The 23,165-nt window shown below is 33.9% G+C and overlaps 3 protein-coding genes across 6 annotated transcripts; 1 reads left to right on the top strand and 2 right to left on the bottom strand.

The window, feature by feature from the left end:
- Window positions 1–272: 272 nt before the first annotated feature.
- Window positions 273–6,923, bottom strand: LOC144835363 (uncharacterized). The gene is made up of 10 exons (XM_078690447.1): window positions 6,797–6,923; window positions 6,194–6,302; window positions 5,627–5,784; window positions 4,536–4,865; window positions 3,965–4,091; window positions 3,535–3,610; window positions 2,950–3,051; window positions 2,718–2,798; window positions 2,446–2,521; window positions 273–2,155 (listed from the first exon to the last, which is right to left on the bottom strand). The coding sequence occupies exons 1-10, from the start codon at window positions 6,903–6,905 to the stop codon at window positions 273–275; spliced, it is 3,051 nt and encodes a 1,016-aa protein (XP_078546573.1). The 5' UTR covers window positions 6,906–6,923.
- A 488-nt stretch (window positions 6,924–7,411) lies between these two features.
- LOC144835981 (7SK snRNA methylphosphate capping enzyme-like) lies at window positions 7,412–18,451 on the top strand. Of its 3 annotated transcripts, none has more exons than XM_078691136.1 (5): window positions 7,412–7,459; window positions 7,579–9,184; window positions 9,781–9,999; window positions 15,693–15,816; window positions 17,312–18,451. In XM_078691136.1, the coding sequence occupies exons 2-5, from the start codon at window positions 7,775–7,777 to the stop codon at window positions 17,401–17,403; spliced, it is 1,845 nt and encodes a 614-aa protein (XP_078547262.1). In that variant the 5' UTR covers window positions 7,412–7,459; window positions 7,579–7,774; the 3' UTR covers window positions 17,404–18,451. The 3 variants fall into 3 exon arrangements, with proteins under 3 accessions (XP_078547262.1, XP_078547264.1, XP_078547263.1); XM_078691138.1 differs by having other exon boundaries at window positions 9,781–9,993; XM_078691137.1 differs by having other exon boundaries at window positions 7,430–7,452.
- Window positions 18,452–18,843: 392 nt separating this feature from the next.
- On the bottom strand, window positions 18,844–22,984 carry LOC144835996 (beta-1,3-galactosyltransferase 6-like). 2 transcript variants are annotated; one of them, XM_078691162.1, is made up of 2 exons: window positions 22,887–22,984; window positions 18,844–22,487 (listed from the first exon to the last, which is right to left on the bottom strand). In XM_078691162.1, the coding sequence occupies exon 2, from the start codon at window positions 22,385–22,387 to the stop codon at window positions 21,386–21,388; it is 1,002 nt and encodes a 333-aa protein (XP_078547288.1). In that variant the 5' UTR covers window positions 22,388–22,487; window positions 22,887–22,984; the 3' UTR covers window positions 18,844–21,385. The 2 variants fall into 2 exon arrangements, with proteins under 2 accessions (XP_078547288.1, XP_078547289.1); XM_078691163.1 differs by having other exon boundaries at window positions 18,844–22,484; window positions 22,890–22,961.
- Window positions 22,985–23,165: the final 181 nt, after the last annotated feature.

The following is a 23,165-nucleotide window of genomic DNA, read 5'->3' on the forward strand; positions in this document are numbered from 1 at the left end:
TTTTGGGTTAATTCTTCATTAAAATTAAATTGTATTTACATTTCATAAAAAACTTTATTTTAAACAAAAAACCACAACTATATTTTTTTCCTAATTAAAATTGCTAATAAATAAAATAAGTTACAAATATGATAATACATTTTAATAAACCCATTTTTTGGGGGTTAATTCTTGTATTGTATTACAATACATTTCATCCAAAACCACAACTATATCAACTAAACTACTTGCTTTTCCCCATTATATAAAATGTGCAGAAGTTACTTTTTGAATTATTCTTCAATCTCAAATGGTTGTGAGTTGTCATCCTCGTCCAGCACCTCTAGATTATGCTTTCTAATCTCGCATGGTGTTGGTTGATCCCATGAATCAATGTCTGTATCCAACATAAGATCCATATCACTGTCTGTCGATGGCACCAACTGATCTTCAGCTCTTAGAAAGATGCTTTTTTCTTCTCTCAGGAGATCTGCAGTAACTTCTTTCTTATTGGCTTTGGTATCTTTCTGTACTTTCTCTTCTGCTGCAGTATTTAGGACATTAGAAGATTTTTCGCTCTTATGTTTACTCTTGCTAACCACATTAATGGAACTTTCATTTTTATCAGCAGTCTCCATTTTGTTTTCTTCACAGACCTCTTCCACTTTAGTTTCTTGCTCTTTATCTGTTCTTTTAGTCTGGTCTATTTCTTTTCCTTCACTCTTGTTTCCAATGTTACCATGGGTACTATTCTCTTTGTTAGGGTTTCCATTCACTTCTCCTAAACTGTTTTCTTTCTTGTTACTGCTGTCTTTCACAGTAGGTGGCTTAAAGGGTTTGTTTGCAGTAACACTAGTCTGATTTTCTTTCTTCCGTGGTGCCTTGAAACTTGGTTTTAGCTTACTTGGTTTAGAAACTTCTTTTGTGATTTCTTTCGATTCTGCTTTCTTATTTAGGTTGGTCGTTTTAGTACCAAGAGGTTTGACTTTCTTTTCTTTACTCGTTCCTTCAACATCTTTACCAGCCTTCTTTAATCCATTTGAGTTTTTCTTCTCTTTATCTTTTTTCGATAAGTCTGTTTCAACTGATTCTTTTGGTTTTCTTGGCTTCCTTGTTTTCTTTTTCTTGCCATCTTCCTCTTCCTTTGTTTTTTCTAGATTCTCTACTCTATCATCACCTTCTGCATTTCCAGTTGTGTCTTCTACTTTTTTCTGCTTCTTTATTTTCTTTTTCTTTCCATTTTTCTCTTCATCTTCCTTCGTTGTATTGGTATCTAGATTCTCTACTATATCATCATTTTCCACTTTCTTTTGTTTCTTTTTCTTCGTTTTGATGCTCATTCCATCATTTTCTACATTAGCATGATCATCAACTTCACTGTCTTTACTTACATTGTCTTCATCTCCCTGTTTCTCATCACTATCTTTTTTATTTTCAGTTGTCTTAATTTCTTTCATCTTCTTCTTCTTTGATTTATCTTTCTTTGTTTTACATTCTTCTAGTTCTGTATTTTCAAATGTGACTTTTGACTTCTTTTTCTTTGTACCCCCATCTTCCATATTTTGATCACTTTGCACATTTGTATCCTCAACTGCATTTGTTATTTCTGGTTCTGTTATATCATCCTCATGTGTATTTTCTTCTCCAGTACCATTTTGTTTTTTATCCACTTCAATTGTTTCAGTGTTTTCTGATGTATCTTCAATTATTTGTTGCTTCTCTTTCTGTTCTTTATCCAGATCATCTTTCTCAACATCATCCGTGCCTATATCACTTTGACCTTCCGTCTTGTCTACAGTTAAGCAGTCCAAATTATTATCATCAGTCTGCTTTTCTACATCCTTTTCATTTAATGAATTATCATCAAACTCGTACACATCATTTGGTTTGTCTGTTTCATCCAGTTTACTGCTTCCTTCATTTGTTTTTTGATTATCCATTTTAGTCTTTTTTGGTTTGATACCAGCACTTCTGGCATGCTTCCTTTTTCTCTGTTTTTCCACCTTCACTTTGTTATCCTTTTTATGTTTCACTCTTTGACTAGGAGCAATCTCCTCTTCCGTCTCAACCTCCTCCTCATCGTCTTCCTCCTCTTCTTCTTCCTCCTCATCTTCTTTCTCCTCTAATGTATCAATTGTACCCACCTTTCCATGACCAGGCCACTTGCGCTCAAATTCTAAAAATAGAAATTTAAAAAGACAATTATTAAACCTATTAATACAAAAAACAATGTATCATTGAACACCATAAATACCCAAGGTTGTACATATGCACTTATTCAGCTTCCATGTTACATCATTTCCAAGTCGTTAAAGCAAAGTTTCTTCTTAAAACTCACAAGTTGTTAAAATAGACTTTGGTCTTATAGCGCTGTAAGACTGAACCACAAGAGCATGTTATAATTGTTCAGTATTATTATTATTATTGATCAAGTAAAACAAGTTTGTTAAAGCACTATCTAAATACCTTTTACAAGTGAGCGATCGGCTCCTCCCCATCTGCCTGTGTAATGAGAACTGAATCCGTAAGCTGCGATACGTTCCTACAATACAAGAAAGAATACTTGGGAATAAAAATGTTCTTATGTTTATATTTCAAAATATATAAATTTATTTTATGGCCTATTTGCCTGAAAACTATACAGGATTGTGTATTGTAAGTATAATACTATATGTATTTTGTATTTGTAATGGTACAGTGGATTCTAAATTTGTGCTTTTAAACTTAGGATCTGTTACCTTTATTGGAAGAGTCTTGGCCTTCACTGCTGTCATTTTAGCTTCTTCTAGTTGATGGAATAGCTTTCCTTTAACTTTCACCTAAAAATAATATAGTTATGTTCATGATTTCATATCTATCGCATCTTCCTATTCATATTGATACAATATTCATGGAGTTAATACTGCTTGGTGGACACATCCAGTCTTCAGCTCTGTCTACAAAAACTGTGAATTAGTGTAGTGTACTTACAAGTCCTAAATGCTGTTTTGGACCAGAGAATATTTTAATGAAGGACCTATTGACCCAAGCACGAGAAACATTCTTGTCAAGGAACACCACATGATAGTCAGACTGAAAAAGAATAGCGAGATATTATAGTAGTAAATAATTTCTATTAAAATGTGTTTGTAAATGCATTTTTGCCGACGTTTGTCTTGAACAACAATGTCAATTAGTCTTGCATTCATCTGAATGATGGACGAAACTAAGCCAGGACTGTTTAAAGCACCTTGGTTGGTCCTATCATTGATCAAGGGCTTCTCTCATCCAGTTCCCACCAGAGGAGAAGCATAAGCCAATACATCTGAGGCAGAAACTCTATTAAATATGCCTCTATTAAAGGGACAGTTTTATTTTTAGGGGAACGTAGGATTTGGTTTCAAAAGTGTCCCTTTAATGTTATCAAAGGGACATTTTTTAAACCTTGGTTCAGCAGTACAACAAGGAAATATGAGTTTGCTTTTCCAAAATGCAGTCATGATACGTAGTCTTAATATTATATAATATTTATCTCTTATAAATGTTTAATTTTCTTTTACATTGAGCAAAGCTTACTGGAGTGGTTCTCCATGTATCAACGAGCCAAAAATAGTCTCCAACATTTGGGTCTTCCTCTACCATAGCTGGCCACCTGAAAGAAAAGAATATTCATTACCAAAAATATATATATTCTTACAAAGAAGTTCTAAAAATAACAATATCATTGGTTGAATCTATGATTTTGAAATAGAGCCTGCAAATGTTAGTGTAGTGCTGAACTAATGTCCTATCTTTTACATTGTATTTTGATCAAAATTTAGGGTGGCCATGTTTCCCACCTTGAAATTATCTCTATTCTGTATTAGTGTATAAATATTGCTTACAGGTTTTACTACTGTATACAAAATAATTGAATTTCTGGAGTGCATAATAATTCTTAATAATACAAGTTATACTACTGTATACAGAATAATTTGCAGACAAACTTAATGTATAATGTATTTACCATGGATATCCAGCAAGCTTAGCCCAAACAATCGTTCCAACAGTGAATTTAGTATCAACAAATCCCTGCTGCTGCTCCACATTTTTCCAATCAACTTCAGGCTTATCGCATGTATTGTACATGACATCTGGTGTAAAATAGAAAATGTTCAAATGTAAACACTATTCAAATTATACGTTTTTTGAGCCAATATGTAGGGGTTATACACAGGGCACCAAAGATGTATTAATGTCCGCCAAAAAAATAAAAAAATGAAGATTAATAAAATCAGATTTTGAATAGGTTATTTTGTAGTTTTAATCAAGCTAATAACTTTCACAGAAAAAAACAAACAAATAATGTTTTCACTTATATAAAGCAGACAAAACAAACGATTAAATTCAGCCAAAAACCCACTGACATGGCAGCCAATTTGATTATTTTTTGCTTTAAATTAGATTTTTTTCAGGTAAATATTTTTTTCGATCCAATTTTTTGTCAAAGTGAATAACTATATAGAATATCATATTCAACAAATAAATTTGTATCTTTAATATAAAAATACAAATTTATAGCATATGAACTTCTATACCTGAATTTTGGTCACAAGACCACAACTCCGGTACAGTTGATGGGTCTGTGACATCAGATAGGTAACGCCATTTGTTGCAGCCTGTACGCATACATTGAACCCATACACCACGCTCTGGGATCACTCGCTGCTTGAACGCATCTAGCATGGATTGAAACTTCTCCTTGGGTCTTTTAAATTCTTGTGTTTTGCTGGTGTTTTGCCTCCTTTGCTGCTTTGATCTTTGGATGTGGTTGTTAATTAGTTCCTGTTTGGATGATCTTGGCATTGAGCTGGTAGAGTGTTTCATATTTTTGTTCTTTGGAGGGTTGAATGTTTTGTTTGCCTTTCCTAATAAAAGAGATGTATACACATAATGTACACTTGTTATACTCTTAAGCTCTGTCTACACTAGCAAACTTTATGTTACAAAAAATGTGATGTGCCCATATATAGACATGATGACATCATATCACTACCATATTTAGGGACATCACACATTTTTTTGTCAAACTAGCTTGATAGTGTTCCCAGAGCTTTACAGCTCAAATGAAGCTATACTGAGATTGGGTGCAGGTGAATCCTGATAGAAACAGCAGGCCCCATAACTGCTATTAACATCATCAGGGGATGAATTTGAACCATAACAACTAATCATCATAAAAGATGTCCTGGGTTCTTTAAAGTGCACCCAAGCCATATGTGTACACTTTGTTCCACCAGAACTATGGACGAGGACAGCCGTTAACCTGCGCCAATTTTATGGATGTAGGCTGCAGTGTCCCTGCTTAAATCACTCAGCCACTCAACTCGTTCACACATTAACAACTTAAAGATGATCAGAAAGTGATTAACATCGAGATGGAGGTAGAAGAGTTAAGCTCCGCCTACACTATAAAAAAAAGTGTGCCGTGACAAATATGGTAGTAATATGACATCATCATGTCAATATATGGGCTCATGAAATGTTTTGTTCCATAAAGTTTGATAGTGCAGACAGAGCTTAATGAAGTGGAGAGATGATGTAGCAGCATGGAGAATGAGTGAAAGTCCACTCATTGAAAGAGTAAGACAATTGATTTAATAAAAGTATGTATTAATTAAATTGTTACCATTTGGTTGATGCACCTTGGCTACCTTGGTAGGGTAGTTCATCATCTGTGGTGGTTTCATATTACTTTCCTTGTACGATATCAACTTAGGGAATGGCATGTCCTCCATATCATCATCGTCATCACTCATTAAAGGTGTTTCAAGTTCTGCAGCAATTCTGAAGATTCAATAATATAAAAATAACATTGCAGGCATTTGCTTGCAATTGCTACTAGCTTTTGTGTGTTAAAACTAAATGTATACAATTGGATATGTAATTATATTAATTAGCAATAATTTTGACAATAAAGAGGTACTATGCTTCACACTTATTTGCCAGCTAATTAGTTGTAAATAATTGGAGCTATTTGGTGCATATTTGATAGAAGTCTCATTTAGCCACTTTTAAATGGAAAAATTATCTTTTATTGTAAGGAGCATATACAATATATAGAACCTCTTTTCTGAAAATTGTGTAATGTAATAATTAAGACTAAGAGAACAATCAAAATTTATAAAGTATATACAGTAGGCCTAATATGAGGAGTAAATGTATCGATCAAAATTTACATGACACGAACACTTACAGCTGGCTTAGGTCCATGTTGTTAACATCTTCATAATACTCCGTGACGTCTATGGATTTCTTCGGGACTACTGGATTATTAACATTATTCTTACCATCAGAATCTGCCTCTAAAATAAAATAGTCTAGCATTTCTAGTATTGGAAGAATTTCATCTGGTTGTGGAATAGGTATTAAATTGAGAATGAAACTTGATAGGTTTCGAAACGTACTGCAAGTTCGCTTATATTATTTTTTGGTTGTTCTAAAAGAAATTTTATTTAATACATTTCTAGTATGTTGATGGCATGTTTCTTCAAAAACCATTTCTCTCAAATGGCCAGTTTGATTAAATAAAATGACATTTTTATTTGAAAATCCCTTTTTATTTTATAAATTGTCACCATGAAAAATAATTGTGTAAGATTTGTTTTGTTGAATATGCCAATTTAATGTCACAATAGTTTTTCAATTTTACTAAAAATTGGATCGAAAAAAAAAAAAGTAATGACAAAAAATTAATATCATCATGTTTTTGTTTTTGTCACTGTGGGACAATACATCTTCAATTTGACACAAACACTGCAACCTACAGTCTAGGCCTATATACTATTACTAGTAGTACCTCCACTGGTGGTAGTACTCTGCTCACCGCAATCCCATTCAGCCAGCTCCTTTCTTGCACTTTCAACAGCTTTTTTGGCAAGACTTGCATATTGTTCAGTTGACAGCATTTTGTAATCATAGGCAGTTTATTTATTTGTTGAAAACTGAAAGACAATGGAAATTGAATTTCGTTATTTTAACGACAAATTATTCCACACCCCTTTTCCCCAACAATCACCCACCGCACAACAGGAGGAGGCCTAAATTTAGAAGAAAGACCGAGTCCCAGCCCTCTCCTTCTCTTCCTGTTCTGATGGTTTGGCCTGGCCCGGCCTCCTCCTCCACGCGGCCGGCCCAGTAAATAAAGTACAGTAAATCATTTTGTAATCAATTTACACGTGGCAGTCGGTATACAGTACTCTTTTTAAAAAAGAGATTGAAGTTAAAAGTGCTTATGAACTCTGGTTTCTTTTATAATAGGCCTAGGAACGCCTTTTATCGAAAGTTTTGTTGCCGTCTGTCGTACGTACGTCTGCTCTGATGAAAAAGAGTGATGAAAAGTTGAATCTCCCACGTGAATATAGAGGGCGCTTTAAAAACTGGAGATGACAAAACGATTATTTTTCGTCAAAAGCGAGAACGCTCTCAGCAGCAGAGCATGTTGAGAGTAGCGAGGTAGTGAGTAGGTTCCAAAGGCAAAGTTTTCATACTTTCCCTAGTTTTTAGATCAAGATATTACACTAACAGAAAAACGAGTATCACAACTTTTATTTCAATAATAATTCTTGTGTATATTTTCAGAATCATAGCGAGACTGTGAGCCTGTTTGGCGCAGAGCCTCTGGAACAGATTGGGCTCGATCTGGGCAGCTGCTGTCACACATTGCATATTTTATGCAAATAAGTGGGACGTGACCTTTTTCGTCAACAAGAACCTCGTGTGTTTACATTTTTCAATCGGTGATTATGAACTATATTTTAAGATAATGTAAATAGTTATGTTAGAAATGGCTTCCGTAGAAACTCAAAGTTCACTAAACGGAATTAGGGCTGTTGACTCATGTTCAAAAAGTGATCATTTTTCTGGAGAAGTGATCAGTTATTCGAGAGAGACGACAAGGCAGAGACACTCTTCAGAAGTTGGTCCAGGGATGGTCTCTGATTCTTTGCCAAGGCAGTTATGCGAGAAATTAAAAGGTTTAGAGGAGAATGCCTCCGAAATTACGAACCATGATTCACAAACAAAATGTGACAATAAAGATGTGCGTTTAAAGAAACACGACGAGAATACAAAAGGAAATGTTCCGTATAATAACAACACAAACAGGGTTCGGTCAAAACGGCAAAGTTTGCACTACCCTTCCAAAAACCCAGGTTTTATTAGAAAGCGACGAAGAACCACAGAAAAGATTGGCCCAACAAAATTTCTTCTTGGTGGAAATCTTCACGATCCGTTAAATTTAAATAGTTTAGCCAATCAGGTTGATGAGAAGACACCAGCCACTTCACCGTTACCCCAGTTGAACAAAGATCCCGATCCAGTTATCATCCCACGCGATATTACGGACCCATTAAAATTGAACTCTGTTACAGCCGAGGATGAAGAACCACAATTAACTACAACGATATTTTCTCGTAAATTTGGATCAGGAAAGAAAAAGAAGAGATTATCAAGAGATAAAAACGATGATGAAATATCTGATCGCTCGAAACGGCGAATGTTAGAACTAAATTTAGACACTGCATCGAGAATTTATGTTGTACCAAACAGAGTTATCGACAAAATAGTTTCACCTGTTCTTCCAGAGACTGTAAAAAGTAGAAAACGAAAACGAGTTGAGCCTACGAATAAAATAGCCAAAGCTTTATTGATAGAAACCGATGATATCACTTCAAAAACTGATAATAAACGAAGAAAAATTTCACCAGAGAAATCAAAATACCGCCGACAGAACAGTAAAGATAAACAACAACAACCCAAAAAAAATCTAAAATTTAAAGAACAGAACAAGAAATTTCAATATGGTAATTATACGCGTTATTATGGATACCGAAATGCGGAAGAAGAGGACGTGAGGTTGGTACTTTTCCGCAAGGAATGGTTTGAAGGGAAAGCATGTTTAGACATTGGATGTAACACAGGACATGTAACGCTGTATATCGCAAAAAATTTATCTCCATCAAAAATCACCGGTATTGACATTGATAGTAATTTGATAGGCATCGCACGTAAAAACATCAAACAATGTTTACTAATCGATAAAGAAAAAAACGAAATGAAGACGAAAGATGGTGGACAATTTCCTGATGCTTTGACGTCGACATTGGGTCCTGTGAAAGAGTTACCAAACGTTTCTGTTGGGGATGCATCAAGTCCGCGTTTCCCAGCAAATGTTATGTTTAGATGTGTAAGTATTTCACGGCAGTTTGCCAACAGCTTTTTTTTATATTATTGAATTGAATTTTTGTATTTTTAATTTTTCTTGACTGATCATATGTTTTTAATTATAATCGTGGTATTATATACTTTAACATTTAAGCACTTAACCATATTATTGTTCTATAATTGATTAGTGTGTCCCTATAACACATTCAGGGACAGCTTGTTTTAGGAAAGATGCTGTACTAGAGACGATCCCTTATTGATTAGGTTCATAGTTCACTACTATTATTAACTATTATAAACAAGCCCTAACCTGCCTTGCTATTGGTGGAAGAGAAAGACCCATTGAGCCTCCTTGATTGGAGAACGTCCATTGAAGTTTTATTGACCTGGTTAATACAGAAGAGATATTGGATTGATTTTGTATAGATATTTCTAATTGCCACCAGTTTTTATTTTAAACCCACTTTTCTTATACTATAGTACCATGTAGTGATTACATGCAATATATTACTGTACTAACCTTCTTAAAGCTATAAAATATTATGATTAAACATTAATTCATCAAAACAACAAGTGGTTTATATTTTATTTATGATAAATGTTTAAATTATTTTGTAGGCAAATTTTGTTCTGGAGAAAGATGAATATTTGTCAACGCAAAAGCCAGAGTACGATGTCATCATGTGTCTCAGTATGACAAAGTGGGTTCACTTAAATTGGGGAGACGCTGGTCTAAAGAGGATGTTCAGGCGTATCTTTCTTGCCCTTCGACCTGGAGGTCAACTGATTCTCGAACCACAGTCTTGGTCATCTTACTGCAAGAAGAAAAAAGTCACGGTTTGTATTGTTATTATCACACGCCTTGCTGCGCATGGTCGCAGAAAAATGGCGCACATTTGTGTGTTGTGCTCCTTTCATGTTATTGTAATTTCTATAATTAATCATCATTTCCATACATTTTTATGGAATTTTAAAAGTAGTTTATTTACATGGTATCATATCCTACAGTTGGCTAGTACTGTGTAATAATTTTATTTGTGACATTTTAGAATTTCTATGTTGTTTGAACTAGTTTTTGTTTGCAACAATGCAATGTGTTTGAACAAAAAATGTTCTGAGTGTGTTGGTAGTAAGATGGCAATAGTTATGGTTAACCAACCCGACGTTCAAATGAATTGTTGTAAGAATCTGATTTTAGGTAATAGGTGTATGGAGTAGTGTTTTTGTGTGGCAGGAAGTCTTTTAGAGTGGCGCCAATTTCAGGTGTGGCCGGAAGTCTTCTGGAGTGGCATCAATTTTCGGTGTGGCAGGATATCTTCTGGAGTGATGTTAATTTGGGTGTCACATGATATCTTCTGGAATGGCATCAATTTCAGTTGTGACCGGTAGTCTTATGGAATGGCATCAAATTCAGGTGTGGCAGGCAGGATATCTTCTGGAGTGGCATCAATTTTGGGTGTGGCAGGATAACTTCTGGAGTGGCGTCAATTTGGGTGTGGCAGGATATCTTCTGGAGTGATGTCAATTTGGGTGTGCCAGGATATCTTCTTGACATCATCAATTTTGGGTGTGGCCGGAAATTATGTTATTCAAACATACAGTACACTGGGACAGCAATGAAACAAAAATGTATATTAACTTTAAGACACTTTGACCAAAAATGCAAAATTTATTGTATAAATTTGTAAAGTTTTATCAGACTTTCTTAGTATAATCACAAAGAAACTATTCATGATCATCATGCTCTCGTACAAAACTTAGTCTCTGCACATCTGAAAGTTTTTTACGTTAGATCTCGTTGTGCGATTCCACTGGGGTTTGTGATGATTGTTGACTTCCTGATCAAGCGCAGGGACCTTCTCAAATTTCAGTTTCTTGCGTACAAAACATTCCACGAGTTATCCTGATTGCTTTCCTGTACAATTACTCATGCCTTTGATAATTAAGACGTTAGTAAACAAAGGAGGTGACAGTTTGACTTGCCAAGTGCATAATTTATTTTATTAATCTTTTCTAGGCCTAACTTATTTTTTCCAACAAGAAGCTAGTTGAATTAGATGATCCGTTTCTCACCTGGTTCCTGGGAGCTGCTGATTTGATGTATTGAATTTTGCTATAATGAAAATTACAGAAAAACACATTGCAAAGTACTGTATATCCTCGGGTATAATCCCACCCCTACTTTATATCTGATTTCACAAACAGGTATATCCTTGGGTATAATCCAACTTTTTGGGTGTAAACCCCTACTTTATGTCTGATTTCATAAACAGGCATATCCCCGGGTATTAGTTCCAGAATTGACTTTTGATCCGAATGTAAGCCTCTCTCTAGCCGGTTCAGATGAGTTTTTACAGAAATGCTTACCAATCTTATTTTTTCCTGAACCAGGCTTTCCCGGGATATAGTCTAACCCGCCAAAGTCGGCCGAATTTCGTATTTTAGGTGGTGGGATTATACCAGAGGATATAAGGTATTCAAAAAGTGACGTAACCACTGTAAGAAGACTATCCTTGATGATTTGCAATTGGCACAAATTGAATGGGCACAACTTCGCTCTCCCGCATTTTTACTGTCTGCCAGACCAGTACTAAATGTAGCCATAATTTATCTTATGAGTAGTAGTAGCTCTTTGCAATTTTGCCTAGTGATTGTATATTGTTATTTTCAGTATTTTTTTTAGACTTGTATGTCAATTTAAAAACTAACCAAGGATTATTTACACTTTTCCCTAATAACTTTGCTCCAGATAAAGCTTGCAAAGAGGCACGCATCATTTTACACATAATAACAATATTATGCTACTTGTCTGAAGCAGTTTCTGATGATTTTAACCATAAGGGAACAGTGTGGTCAACAGCCTAATGTGTACTTTTTTCATTCTTCATGAGCCCTGGCTACTAGTAGTAGTAGTCTATTTGTTTTTTGTTCGTTTCGTTTATTTACTCAACCAGCATAACATCAACACCGCAACATCCACACCACAACATACAATACAACATAAAAATAGATAATGCTTGGTAAGAGCAACTGAATTGGTAGACTAGGGAATGAAGGCAAGGCATTATGGGTTAACTTATACTGTAGACAGGACCTTATGGTTGATGTATAATGTATGAATGTAATAAATATGGTAACAGCAACTAAAGCAAAATACATTCACTGTAACTCAATTGAGCTAGCTACTCCTTTGAAATTTGGTAAAATAGGCAGGAAATAAGTCAATGCAGACGTTGCATATCCCTCCGAAATAAAACACTGTAAAGGGACCACTGAGTGAATATGGATCAACAATATTAATCAGGCAGTCCTTTCCCCAGACCTAGATGAGTAATACGGTTTACATTATCTAAGAGTTTCTTGCACATAGTACGGATACAATCAATCACTTGACATTAATGTTCAATTTCGTATCCAATGTAGACCGAAGTAACCTCTGTGCATAACAAATTGAATACATCCATAAATAACAATCATTTTGATGAATGCATGAACTGGGAATGTTTTATTCCAGGCCAACTTTAATCAATGTTATCATCGTGAAGAAAGGCAATTGTGTTTCCATCCACTCAAGGTTGTTAAATTGATTTGATACAAGTTGAAAAGATAAAAAAAGGATAGATAATAGAATTAAAGGAGAATTTAAAAGGACACCTACAGGATCCAACAAAGTGCCTCGTTAAAACATATATTGACCCTTGTTTGTTTCATTGGAAAGTGTCACCTTTATATGGGATGTCCCCTGAATATGGAGTGGCCACAGTGTACTTACGTATTCCCCTTCATGCTTTTTACAAGAAAGTGTCCCCGTAATAGTTCCCCCCCTAAATAAAGATATGCTGAATAGAGAGTGGAGTTGTGGCTTGGTGGTTATAATGCTTGGCTACCAATCCAAGGATCCTGGGTTCAAGTCCTGTCATATGTCAAGATTTTTTCTAATGGCAAATTACAACTCTACTCCCAAAGACTTGTAATAAGACTTCGTTTATGTAGAGCATCTTGTGTATATGTTTGTCTTGTGAATGGTTTTCCACTTTTAAGAAGGATAGTGAATGAATTTGCTTTGGTTCCTTGGCAATTTGCCTAAATATATATAAAAAAAAAAAAAAAACCCCTGAGTTGAAATGTCCCAATGAAGGGGTTTAATAATTGTATTCATGTTATAGACTTGCGAATGTGGGATGAATTTGAATATACAGTACTTTAATTTATAAACATCAATCAGGTGCAAGAAAATATTATAAACCTGTAAATACATCATGGTGCATACCAGAGAGATTTTTACACCCCGCTGATTATACACCTCCATGGTGCAAGAATTAATTTGGCAGATTGGTTTTGTTTTTAAACAATAAGTTAATTATGACCTTGTAGAGGCTCCTTTAGGCAAGCTTAACTGGGTTTGATAAAACCTTTACCCAAATAATTTTGAAGGGTATGCAACCTGAAAACTTACGATTTCAACCGCCCAATGTACAGAGAGCACTGAACTAATAAAATATGTTGAAACTTTTGTAATGGAATTCAGGAATCATGTGACCGAAATTCAATTCTTCAACTTTCTTGCCCCTAGTAAATTTATCCATAAGAGTTCATTTCCAGTTTTCATTATGGTAATAGCGCTCAACCGTATTACGCAGCATTTCCTGTCTTCGGGCTATTTTAGATCGTCAGTGATGATGATACAATAGACAGATATCTCCTTGAAGATGTATTGTCTTTTCTTGTTCTGTACTTAACCGCCATGGACAACCTATAATTGTACAACCAAAGGTCAAATACTAAAGTTTTACTTCTAAAAATAGCGACGGACTGGTCATTTGATTTTGAATTTTTCTAGAAATTTTGTTAGTGAGGAGGTGGAAATTCACCATTTAACTTTTATAAAATCTACATGTTAAATAGATTATTGCTGGTACTGGTAGATAGTTTTGTTTTGTTCATTATTAAACGAAACGAGGTATTTTTGACAGCATCTTATTTTTTTTCTATTTTCATAAATTATTTCACTTGAAAATTGCATTTACAGTGAAACTCAGATATTTTTATTTCATTATTTTTATTTCATATTTTATCTTTGCAACTCTTTACAGTACATTAAAATTAATTTCTGCTACATTTATCTTCAAAATTTAGTAAGTAAAGTCTGACATTAAAAATTTGATTCTCTAAATTCCTAAGCTATTGAATGTTGTGTACCTCCTCCAGTGGTGAATCATTGACATTATAATGAAAAGTCCTATAGTGCACTTTTTGAAAAAAACTTTTAAAACCTTAAGTGCATAAGCCCCTATCTTCTTAAATAGGAGTTTATAGAACCATTTTTTAAATAGAGGCTTATTTATATTATATTAACACCAATTCATAAATAGGTACTTTATTTATGCACCACATAGCCTGATTTATAGCACCATTTTTATTAGGAAATTTTAGGTTATTTGTTCAACACTAATAATTTAAAAAAATTATATTTTAATATAAATAAACAATAGAAATTCTAAAGCTCTGTCTACACTATCAAACTTTATGTGACAAAAAATGTGATGTGCTCATATATGGACATGATGATGGCATATACAGTATACATGTATCTTTTAATCGGGTCTGCTGTTTTTTACGAAGACAAATAAAGTTTCTTGTATCTTGTATCACTACCATATTTGGGCACATCACTACCATATTTGGGCACACCACACATTTTTTTGTCAAACTAGTTTGATAATGTAGACAGAGCTTAAGTGCGATGTTTCTTGGATGGATATTGGTTCGGAAAAAACTTTTTAAATTTATATTTCCAAATAAAAAACTTGATGTATTCTGTTCCAATTATGATAGATATTTCTAACATTTTTTTCTTGTGATGTCATAATATATATATTTTTTTTAATCCATTCAGAGGAAATGACCAATTTATTTCTGATAGGATGCTTCATGTTTATTTCTTTGTTTTCGTTGCTATCTAACTTAAGACTAAGCCTTTACATCCTGCTAAACTTGACTATCAATTTATATATTTTGTTTCAATTAGTGAAAATAGATTACTAGAGGCCCTTCCCAAACTATAGGGGGGCTTACATACACCCTTCAAAAGCTGATAACAATATAAACGAAAAATAAGCAGGAGCAAGCAAACTACATTGTAAGTTTTATACTTAAACTCTTCCAAAATTCTGACGGATTCAGAAATTGTACATAATGTAGGGTGCTGGGCTGTATCTATAAAAATGGGAAGACCTACATTTAATAATAACGGGCCGTAGCCACCAGTACGGTTAGTAAGGTTCCAAGCTTCTTTTTGACAGAGAGGTCTTAGACAACCCTATGGCCAGCACACAGATTGTTCCCTTTTCTTGCGACCAGCTCACCAGGTTTATTTCTTGTGGCTACAGCACAGAATATCTATTGTAAGAATAATAAACCAGTTCTTTCTATTTCTTGTACTTTATGTATGATTATGTATATTGTTCAAAATTTGTTTTCATTTCCTTTTGTAAATATTTATTATTTGGTTGTTTCTATTTTATATTCAGGAAACGACATACAAGAATTTTTACCAGCTTCAACTGCGGCCTGAACATTTCAAAGACTATCTGTTAAGAGACGTTGGATTCATCAAATGTGAATGCCTGGGCACTCCTCTCAACCCATCTAAAGGTATTTCCTATTTTTTAATATACTGAGCACTCAGGAAGCAATACTGTGTAACATTTATGCACTTTTCAATTCTATGACCCACCACACATCCCCTGGGATAGATATCTGGGGTGCGTCATACCGTATGCATATCATGACACACCCCTGCATTATAAAATTGAGTTACCTTTACGTTTAAAATTAGTGATGGACATTTTAGAGAACAAGGACGCACCATGACTGTCCTTTTGTGGTAAAGTGACAGACATTATTGTTCATTGAGGTGACGTACCATTTAGGTTTTTTGGCGTACCCCTGTGTCAATGACATGCCCATAAAGCACCTCTCGTGGGGGGTTGTATAGTGCGTCATACAATTGACAAGTGCATTTATACGAAGGTTTTGATTTGTATCGACCTATGCATTGATATCTTGCCGGTTATTACGAAGTGCTAAAAATGTGTCAAGGAATAGAGTAAAGCTATGTCTACACTATCAAACTAGTGTGACGACAAAAAAAAGGTGTGATGTGCTCAAATATGTTAGTGATATACCCAATTATGGTAGTGATATACCCAAATATGGTAGTGATATACCCAAATATGGTAGTTATATACCTAATATGGCATCATGTCCATACATAAGTTTTAGGGAGGACATCCCAACTTTGCAGCATGCAGACAATAAATGAACATGCCTAACTTGTTCTTGGGTCATTGCAAATGAAAGCTCTCTGTTACAGTACTACTTATTATTGATTCGTTGGTACTGATCTTTTGATATCCTGTATTGAGAGATTTGAGCCGATGACCCTGTAAATGGTAATGTGTTTACCATTTTTAAGGTATATGTCCAACAGCCCCTCTTAGGTGCAATCAGAAAACCTGACACTCTGGTTTAAAAAAATTCTGGTTTTCTGAATTTGGGATAATAGAAAAATGTTAGTTTACTGTATATTTAGGTGTCGCAACTTGGAATAACTTTATGAAAAAGCATGGCCAAACTATAGAGAGCGCTATATAGAAGGAACTATTTTAAAAAATCTAATGCATCAGCTTCTGACCTATTGTAAATCATATTTTGTCAATTTATTTTTATCCAAATTAAGGGCGTAGCCTAAATTTTTAATTACTGTATTATTTGTATATCCAAAACAATCGGGAGACTTGAGAGGTCTGCTATAATATTCCACCCAATCGGGATCCAAAGTTGTCCTTGTTTTTGCAGCAGCTACTTTCATGTGAATGAAAATATTTACAGAATTCACTTTTAACAATTTTTTAACAGTAGAAGCCCTCCTTTGGGATACCCCTATTCAGGGGACACACTTTTTGTTAAGGGAACAGTTTCCAGTGAAATGAACCAGAGGAAATAATGGTTCATTAGTATTAAAGAGACAATGTGTTGAATCCTGAAGGTGTCCCCTTAATATGGGTTCTATAGTACCTTCTTTTACTTTTTTTAACATTTTATTTAGATTTTACTATTCACTTTATTGATATTTTTTCATCGTCAGGTTTCCGAAGGCCAATTCTGATGTTCACTAAAGCGTCACAGGGACAAGAAGAAACGGAAGACATAAAGGGTGCTAGTACTTCAAGAAAATGAATAATATAAAGTATTTACCACCCAAATTGTAGTTAAGATTTTTTTAAAGAACCACTATATATATGGTATACATATAAGGGGCAGGGTCGGTTAACTTTATGGGAAGAAAGATGGAACAAGTTTTCAATTGTCATGGCAACGTTTGCTTTGTCAGACATGCGATTATTGTTTCTGGTCATTCCATTACATTGATTATTATGTTGTAGCGCCGAGCTACGTCCATTTTGGTATTCTGAAATGAATGCTTATTTCGATCAAGGTTAGGTCTAAAATGTTAACCTTGCTGACCTTTGACCGGCTTGCTGGGTTGCCAAAGGTTTTGTATGTTCTTTCACAATCACATGTTTAATATTTAACCTATCACATGACCATCTACATAGCCATGTCCATTTGATTGTTTGTGTTTTGTTTACTACACTGTACATCACCAAATTGGTTTTAAAAAAGCATTTTGAAATTCACTGCCAAATAATTTAATAACATTTTTCTTCCCCTACAAAATTCAGAAAAATGAAGATGCAAGTCACTAATTTCCAGATCAAAACAAGTTTGGTGCCATTCATATTTGTATTAAATTGTGTGTTTATTTTTAAATATCAGTACTTTTAATTATACAATTATCAATCAAATATGAAATTAATCAAATTAACTGCAAATTACTACTTTTATTACGATAAAATGTATTTTGTTATACCAAAATATTAAGTTGGATATTTTTAATTAATTATCAGTACTTTTAAGTTAACAATTCGGATCTTTGTTGGTGTTTTATTTACCGATTGTATGTAACAATGCAAATGGCTATCAAAATGAATATTACAATTGAATGCTTTCCCTTGCCTGCTGTACACTTTATTATTGAATTCTAAAATGGCTCAAATAAGTTTAGGTGATAGTAGTAATGATCTGGTGCTTCGTTCCATTGGCGTCAGATTATCCATATTGTGAACATATAATATACCATATTGTTAAGGCTAATTTACACAGACGAGCGGCAACGGTAAGCAGAAAAGCATGTAGGTTGTCCCACGTATCTCATCTATGTCTATCCTGAGCGGGTTTCCACTGAACCGCCCATCCACTCAACGTTTTGTGTAAGATATAACATAGATTCTGTTTTGTTTTCCGCTTACCGTTACCGCTGATCTGTTTAAATTGGCCATTACCGGAAAAATGTTAAATGTTAAATAGAGAGTGCTATGTAATTAAGAGGTTCTCCATGGACCTATATGAATTAGATAGGTCCTTATAGGTCCATGCTTTCTCTATGGTTAGTATCTCTTCTTTTGCTCTTATTGTTAAGTATCCCACAATGCAAATCTCAAAATACACCCATTGGCAGTGTATTGCGAAAAAATACAATTAAGAGACGTTACTTATTATATTATGACGTCCTCATTAATAATAATTAAAAAAAAACAATTTATAAAGCAACAAATTTTAAAGCTGAAATGTTCCAAAGATAAATATTTTATTTATTTTAAGTCATAATTTCTGGAATAAAGATTCTGTAAATATTTAAAAAATACAAATTATAAAACTATAAGAAAACCTGGTGCTGCGCTCCGGGTTATTTTAGTATGTATTAATATGTTGACCTCTGGGTCAAAGTTCAAATGTCATCTCATTTGAATTTTTTTTACCAATTTGGCCACATGTTGAAGGACTGTAACTAAACTATAATGATAGTGTCTAAGATTTATTTTGCTATTGAAAGATATCATTTTATTTTAGTTTCTTTTTTAAAAACAACACTCCAATAATAAATTGTATCATTTTCAAATAGTTTAAAACAAATTATTATGGGAAATTCCCTCAAATATTTGTGTAAAACTTATTAATCAAAACTTTAAACAATATAATTTGAAACTGCCATTTTTTTTTTCCATATCAAAAATATTGTGATCAATAAAACTCCAGATACAGTTTTTGATTTGAGTAAATTAATAAAACTGTTACTGTATTCTTTCTTACCATTTATAATAAAGTAGAATTACCTATCTAAAGTTTATTTTGTGTTTCATGTTCCTACAGGTGTGGAGGTGGGCTTATACCAACGGTGGGCTTATACCAACGGTGGGCTTAAACTGACCAAGGTAATCTAACAACAGGATGCTGAGCTATGGAGATCAAAGTGTTTATCTGTGGCTGCGACATTATCAAAGGACTGTTAGGAATTCCTATCTTGGCAAGGCGAGCTCAGTGTCCCGTTGTTAGACTGCCTTGGACTGACGGGCTTATACCTATGGTCAATGTTGGGACCTAATTTCTATGCTTGAATTGCGACAACTTGGGAATTAGTTACGTCATTTTAATTCATTGTAAACTTCCAGGGACATTGTTTCCTCGCTTGTTTTCTCAATGTTTCGGCTGATTCTAGGTCCAGGTTACCAACCAACGCCACAATACGTGCAGGTCATAGGTCATCACAATTAAAAGCAGCTCCCTATTTGATTAATAATGGTTGTCTTATTATAGTACCTAATACAATGTTTATAAGCGCTTTACATACCAAAATGATCCATAAAATATCCTAAGATAACCAAGAAAAGAAGAGGAACCATTATGTCTGGTTAAGTGGTGTGCAATAGCTTATCCATTGACTATAGACTATAGTAAAAAAAAATCACTATTTCCTACAGAACTAGACAATACTATGTTACTAATAAACAAGTGCATAAAATCAATCTTTACCTCTTTATGTTCACCAATCTTTAAATCAAAACTTTTTTAAATCCCCCCTTTTTTATTTGGTTAATTTGTTCATTCTGCATTTGATATATTGGCAATTTATAATTTTCTGCATTTTAATATTTAAAAAACTATAAATTACTGATAAACAACAGTTGTAAAATAGTAATACTACTGTACTCCGTTTAAATAGTGCTTATGAATTATGCAATACAAAAAAAAAATTCATTGTAATTTTAAAAAGATTTGTGAATAATCCTGTTCAGAATTGTAACACTTGATTTATTGGGCTGAGGAGAAGGCAAACATTTTAATCACAATGCTTGAATTTATTTTAAGTATCTCCATGAGAAACACCAGTTGTTTGTAGTAATAATAATAATAATACTGTAATATTGTATTGTTCTAAATGTGGATTGTATTGCAAAACTATAATTCAATTGTTATTTAAAACAGATAATATTTGTATTGCTTGATTTATTAGATTTGGAAGAACACGTATTTTAATCATTCGTTTTTAATAAAAAGCAATGATTTTATTTATTTGAAATTGATATTTCATATATCAACGTCCATTCCTCTCTCTCTTGAAATTGGAAAATGTTATTTTTCGTGGGAAAGTGGAGGGGATGATACAGAAATATAAATATAAAAACAATACATTATTACAATAACATTTTGAGTTGAAAATGGTTACATATTCCCATCCGATATTAAAATACACATTCAAGTATATTTTAGATAGCTAGCACACACAAGGATAGACAGGCTACAGAAATATAGATATAAAAACATTACATTACAATAAAATTTATAAGTTGAAAATGGTTACATACAGTAGTCCCATCCCATATTAAAATACACATTAAAAATATATTTTAGATAACTAGCACACAACATAACTTTGATTTTATAAAAAACTTGCTTTTCCCGAATATAAATAACCTTAAAAAATAGAATACCAAAGCATAGCACCATTTGAATAAAAAGAAGGGAAAACATAGGGCTCGTTTAGGCTTAGTTTGTTACCTGAGTAAGCTGGTGACCTAACCACCAAAGTTAGCGATAATTGACCTATGAAACCAGCTTACCCGGGTACATAACTTTGAAGTTTGAACTATGGCCTATTAAGCTCTGTCTACACTATCAAACTAGTTTGACAAAAAAAGTGTGATGTGCCCAAATATGGTAGTGATATGCTGAAATATGGTAGTGATATGACATCATCATGTCCATATATGGGCACATCACATTTTTTGTCACAAAGTTTAGACAGAGCTTTATAGACAGTTTATGGCGTGCCTTCTGCCTTTTTACAACACAACGAAGGTAAAACGTCCCAATCATAAACATACGATAATCTATTTTGCACTTCAGTTTCACACAATTTCCCCGTCGTTAAAAGATTATAATGTTTATTTCGCATATCATCTTGACTTTGTTTATGCGTGATGAGATATTGATTATTACAACCCCGTGTTTTATATTCGGTGTCGAACCTAACATCGTGGATTCTGTTCACTTTTATGGCCGCGATCCACGAACCAAGCGAAACATCCTCCGCATTATAAACATTTAATTGCTTTGAATTTTGTGCAACAAAACTAACAATATCTCTTGATAGTATGTATCCACCTCCCAGCGCATACGGTAGATAACGATCGCAGAGTTTAAAATCCTTTTCGGCATACTTTCCAGCTTTATGTACGTGTGCGCGCCCGTCGAAGTAACCCCAGTACAGCTGTTCTCGTTGTTTGTTTTTTAGCTCATCTACGAGTAAATTTAATTGAACAAATGTATCATCATCTGCTTTTAAAACATATGAATATTCAACATTTTTGTCTAACCACTCATACATTTTTATAAGTTTGTACGTTAGCGATTTATAAGAATCTTCATGATTTTTTAAAAGTAACAAATCGTGATATTGTTCATTTTCAGCAGTTAATTCCTCAACTTGTTCATCTAGCAGGTTTGCAGTTCCAATCACGAATCGTGGGAGAACATCGTCTGAAGAAACACTTAACCACGTTTCTCTTATAACCTGTCGGTTCTCAACAAAATTTGGTCCTGTCATTATAAGCACCACAAGAAATGCACTTAGTTTTTTAATGTTATTTTCTTTTATTTTAAGTGATTCTGAACAACTGCAGTCGGTGGCGTTAAATGAGTTATTATTGATGTAGAACATTAACACAACGAATGTTATGATTGGTGGGGCTAACAGAATGAGTTGCCATTTCCGTTGGCTCTTGGAGGTGCCTTGCCAAAAGGGTTTTTGTCTTCTTCTCATCTTTAGTGTGAGTGTGGACTGTCGTCACTGTACATCAATGTTTGGTTTTATTCTTCCAGCAGAAATTCAAATTTTGTGATCAAGCTCCCCCTCCGTGCTCCTGAAAATAAAAGTTTTATAAACCCAAGTAGGCCTATTGTTATTAATATTTTTTTAAATATTTAATTAATATATTAAATTGTAATGATCATCTTGTCACTTGTGGCAAAATTACTTGCATCAACTGTTTAAAAAAAAGAAAAAAACAGAAGTTACAATGAAGGACGACGTTAAATAAATAGGTTTGGGTTTTTTAGTGTATTTTTTCGGAACGAAACGACTCAGGAATGCATACGTTTATGTATCGCGAAATCGGACACCCAACTGTAAATATCATTAGCCTAGCATACGCACGGCATTTGCAGCCAACAATTTAAAGACGACGGAATGCATACCAAGTCGCATTACATTCTGATTGTTTTTATTTTATTTTTGTAGCGCTAAATAAAAATTTGCTTACCACAATTTACAGAGATCCGTGTTCAAAAAACACCAAAAACAGAGGTTTTATACGTCCCACGACGACGACAACTCCTGATGTGTACGTGTGTGATGTGGATATTTTCTAGCTGCGATGCAATGATAATGTATTGTAAATCGTCACATCGACACGACAAAACGTTTCTAACGGATTTCTTCACACGCCCTACTATTCTTGTTTTTTTAGGCATAACATAAGGCAAGTATTTCTTTTCTAATTTTCAAAGTGTTATATAATACAACTATACTTATTGTTTAC

This window comes from Antedon bifida, chromosome 2 (genome assembly GCF_963402885.1).
Source record: "Antedon bifida chromosome 2, ecAntBifi1.1, whole genome shotgun sequence".
NCBI classification, from domain to species: domain Eukaryota; kingdom Metazoa; phylum Echinodermata; class Crinoidea; order Comatulida; family Antedonidae; genus Antedon; species Antedon bifida.

Excerpts from the sequence above, each read along its gene's own strand:
- LOC144835996 (XM_078691162.1), bottom strand. The coding sequence starts at position 22,387 with ATGAGAAGAAGACAAAAACCCTTTTGGCAAGGCACCTCCAAGAGCCAA.
- LOC144835981 (XM_078691136.1), top strand. The coding sequence starts at position 7,775 with ATGTTAGAAATGGCTTCCGTAGAAACTCAAAGTTCACTAAACGGAATT. Across the intron at positions 10,000-15,692 it reads GCAAGAAGAAAAAAGTCACG|GAAACGACATACAAGAATTT; the intron begins GTTTGTATTGTT and ends TTTTATATTCAG. Across the intron at positions 15,817-17,311 it reads TCCTCTCAACCCATCTAAAG|GTTTCCGAAGGCCAATTCTG; the intron begins GTATTTCCTATT and ends TTTCATCGTCAG.
- LOC144835363 (XM_078690447.1), bottom strand. The coding sequence starts at position 6,905 with ATGCTGTCAACTGAACAATATGCAAGTCTTGCCAAAAAAGCTGTTGAA. Across the intron at positions 3,611-3,964 it reads AAGCTTGCTGGATATCCATG|GTGGCCAGCTATGGTAGAGG; the intron begins GTAAATACATTA and ends CTTTTCTTTCAG. Across the intron at positions 2,156-2,445 it reads CGATCGCTCACTTGTAAAAG|AATTTGAGCGCAAGTGGCCT; the intron begins GTATTTAGATAG and ends TTCTATTTTTAG.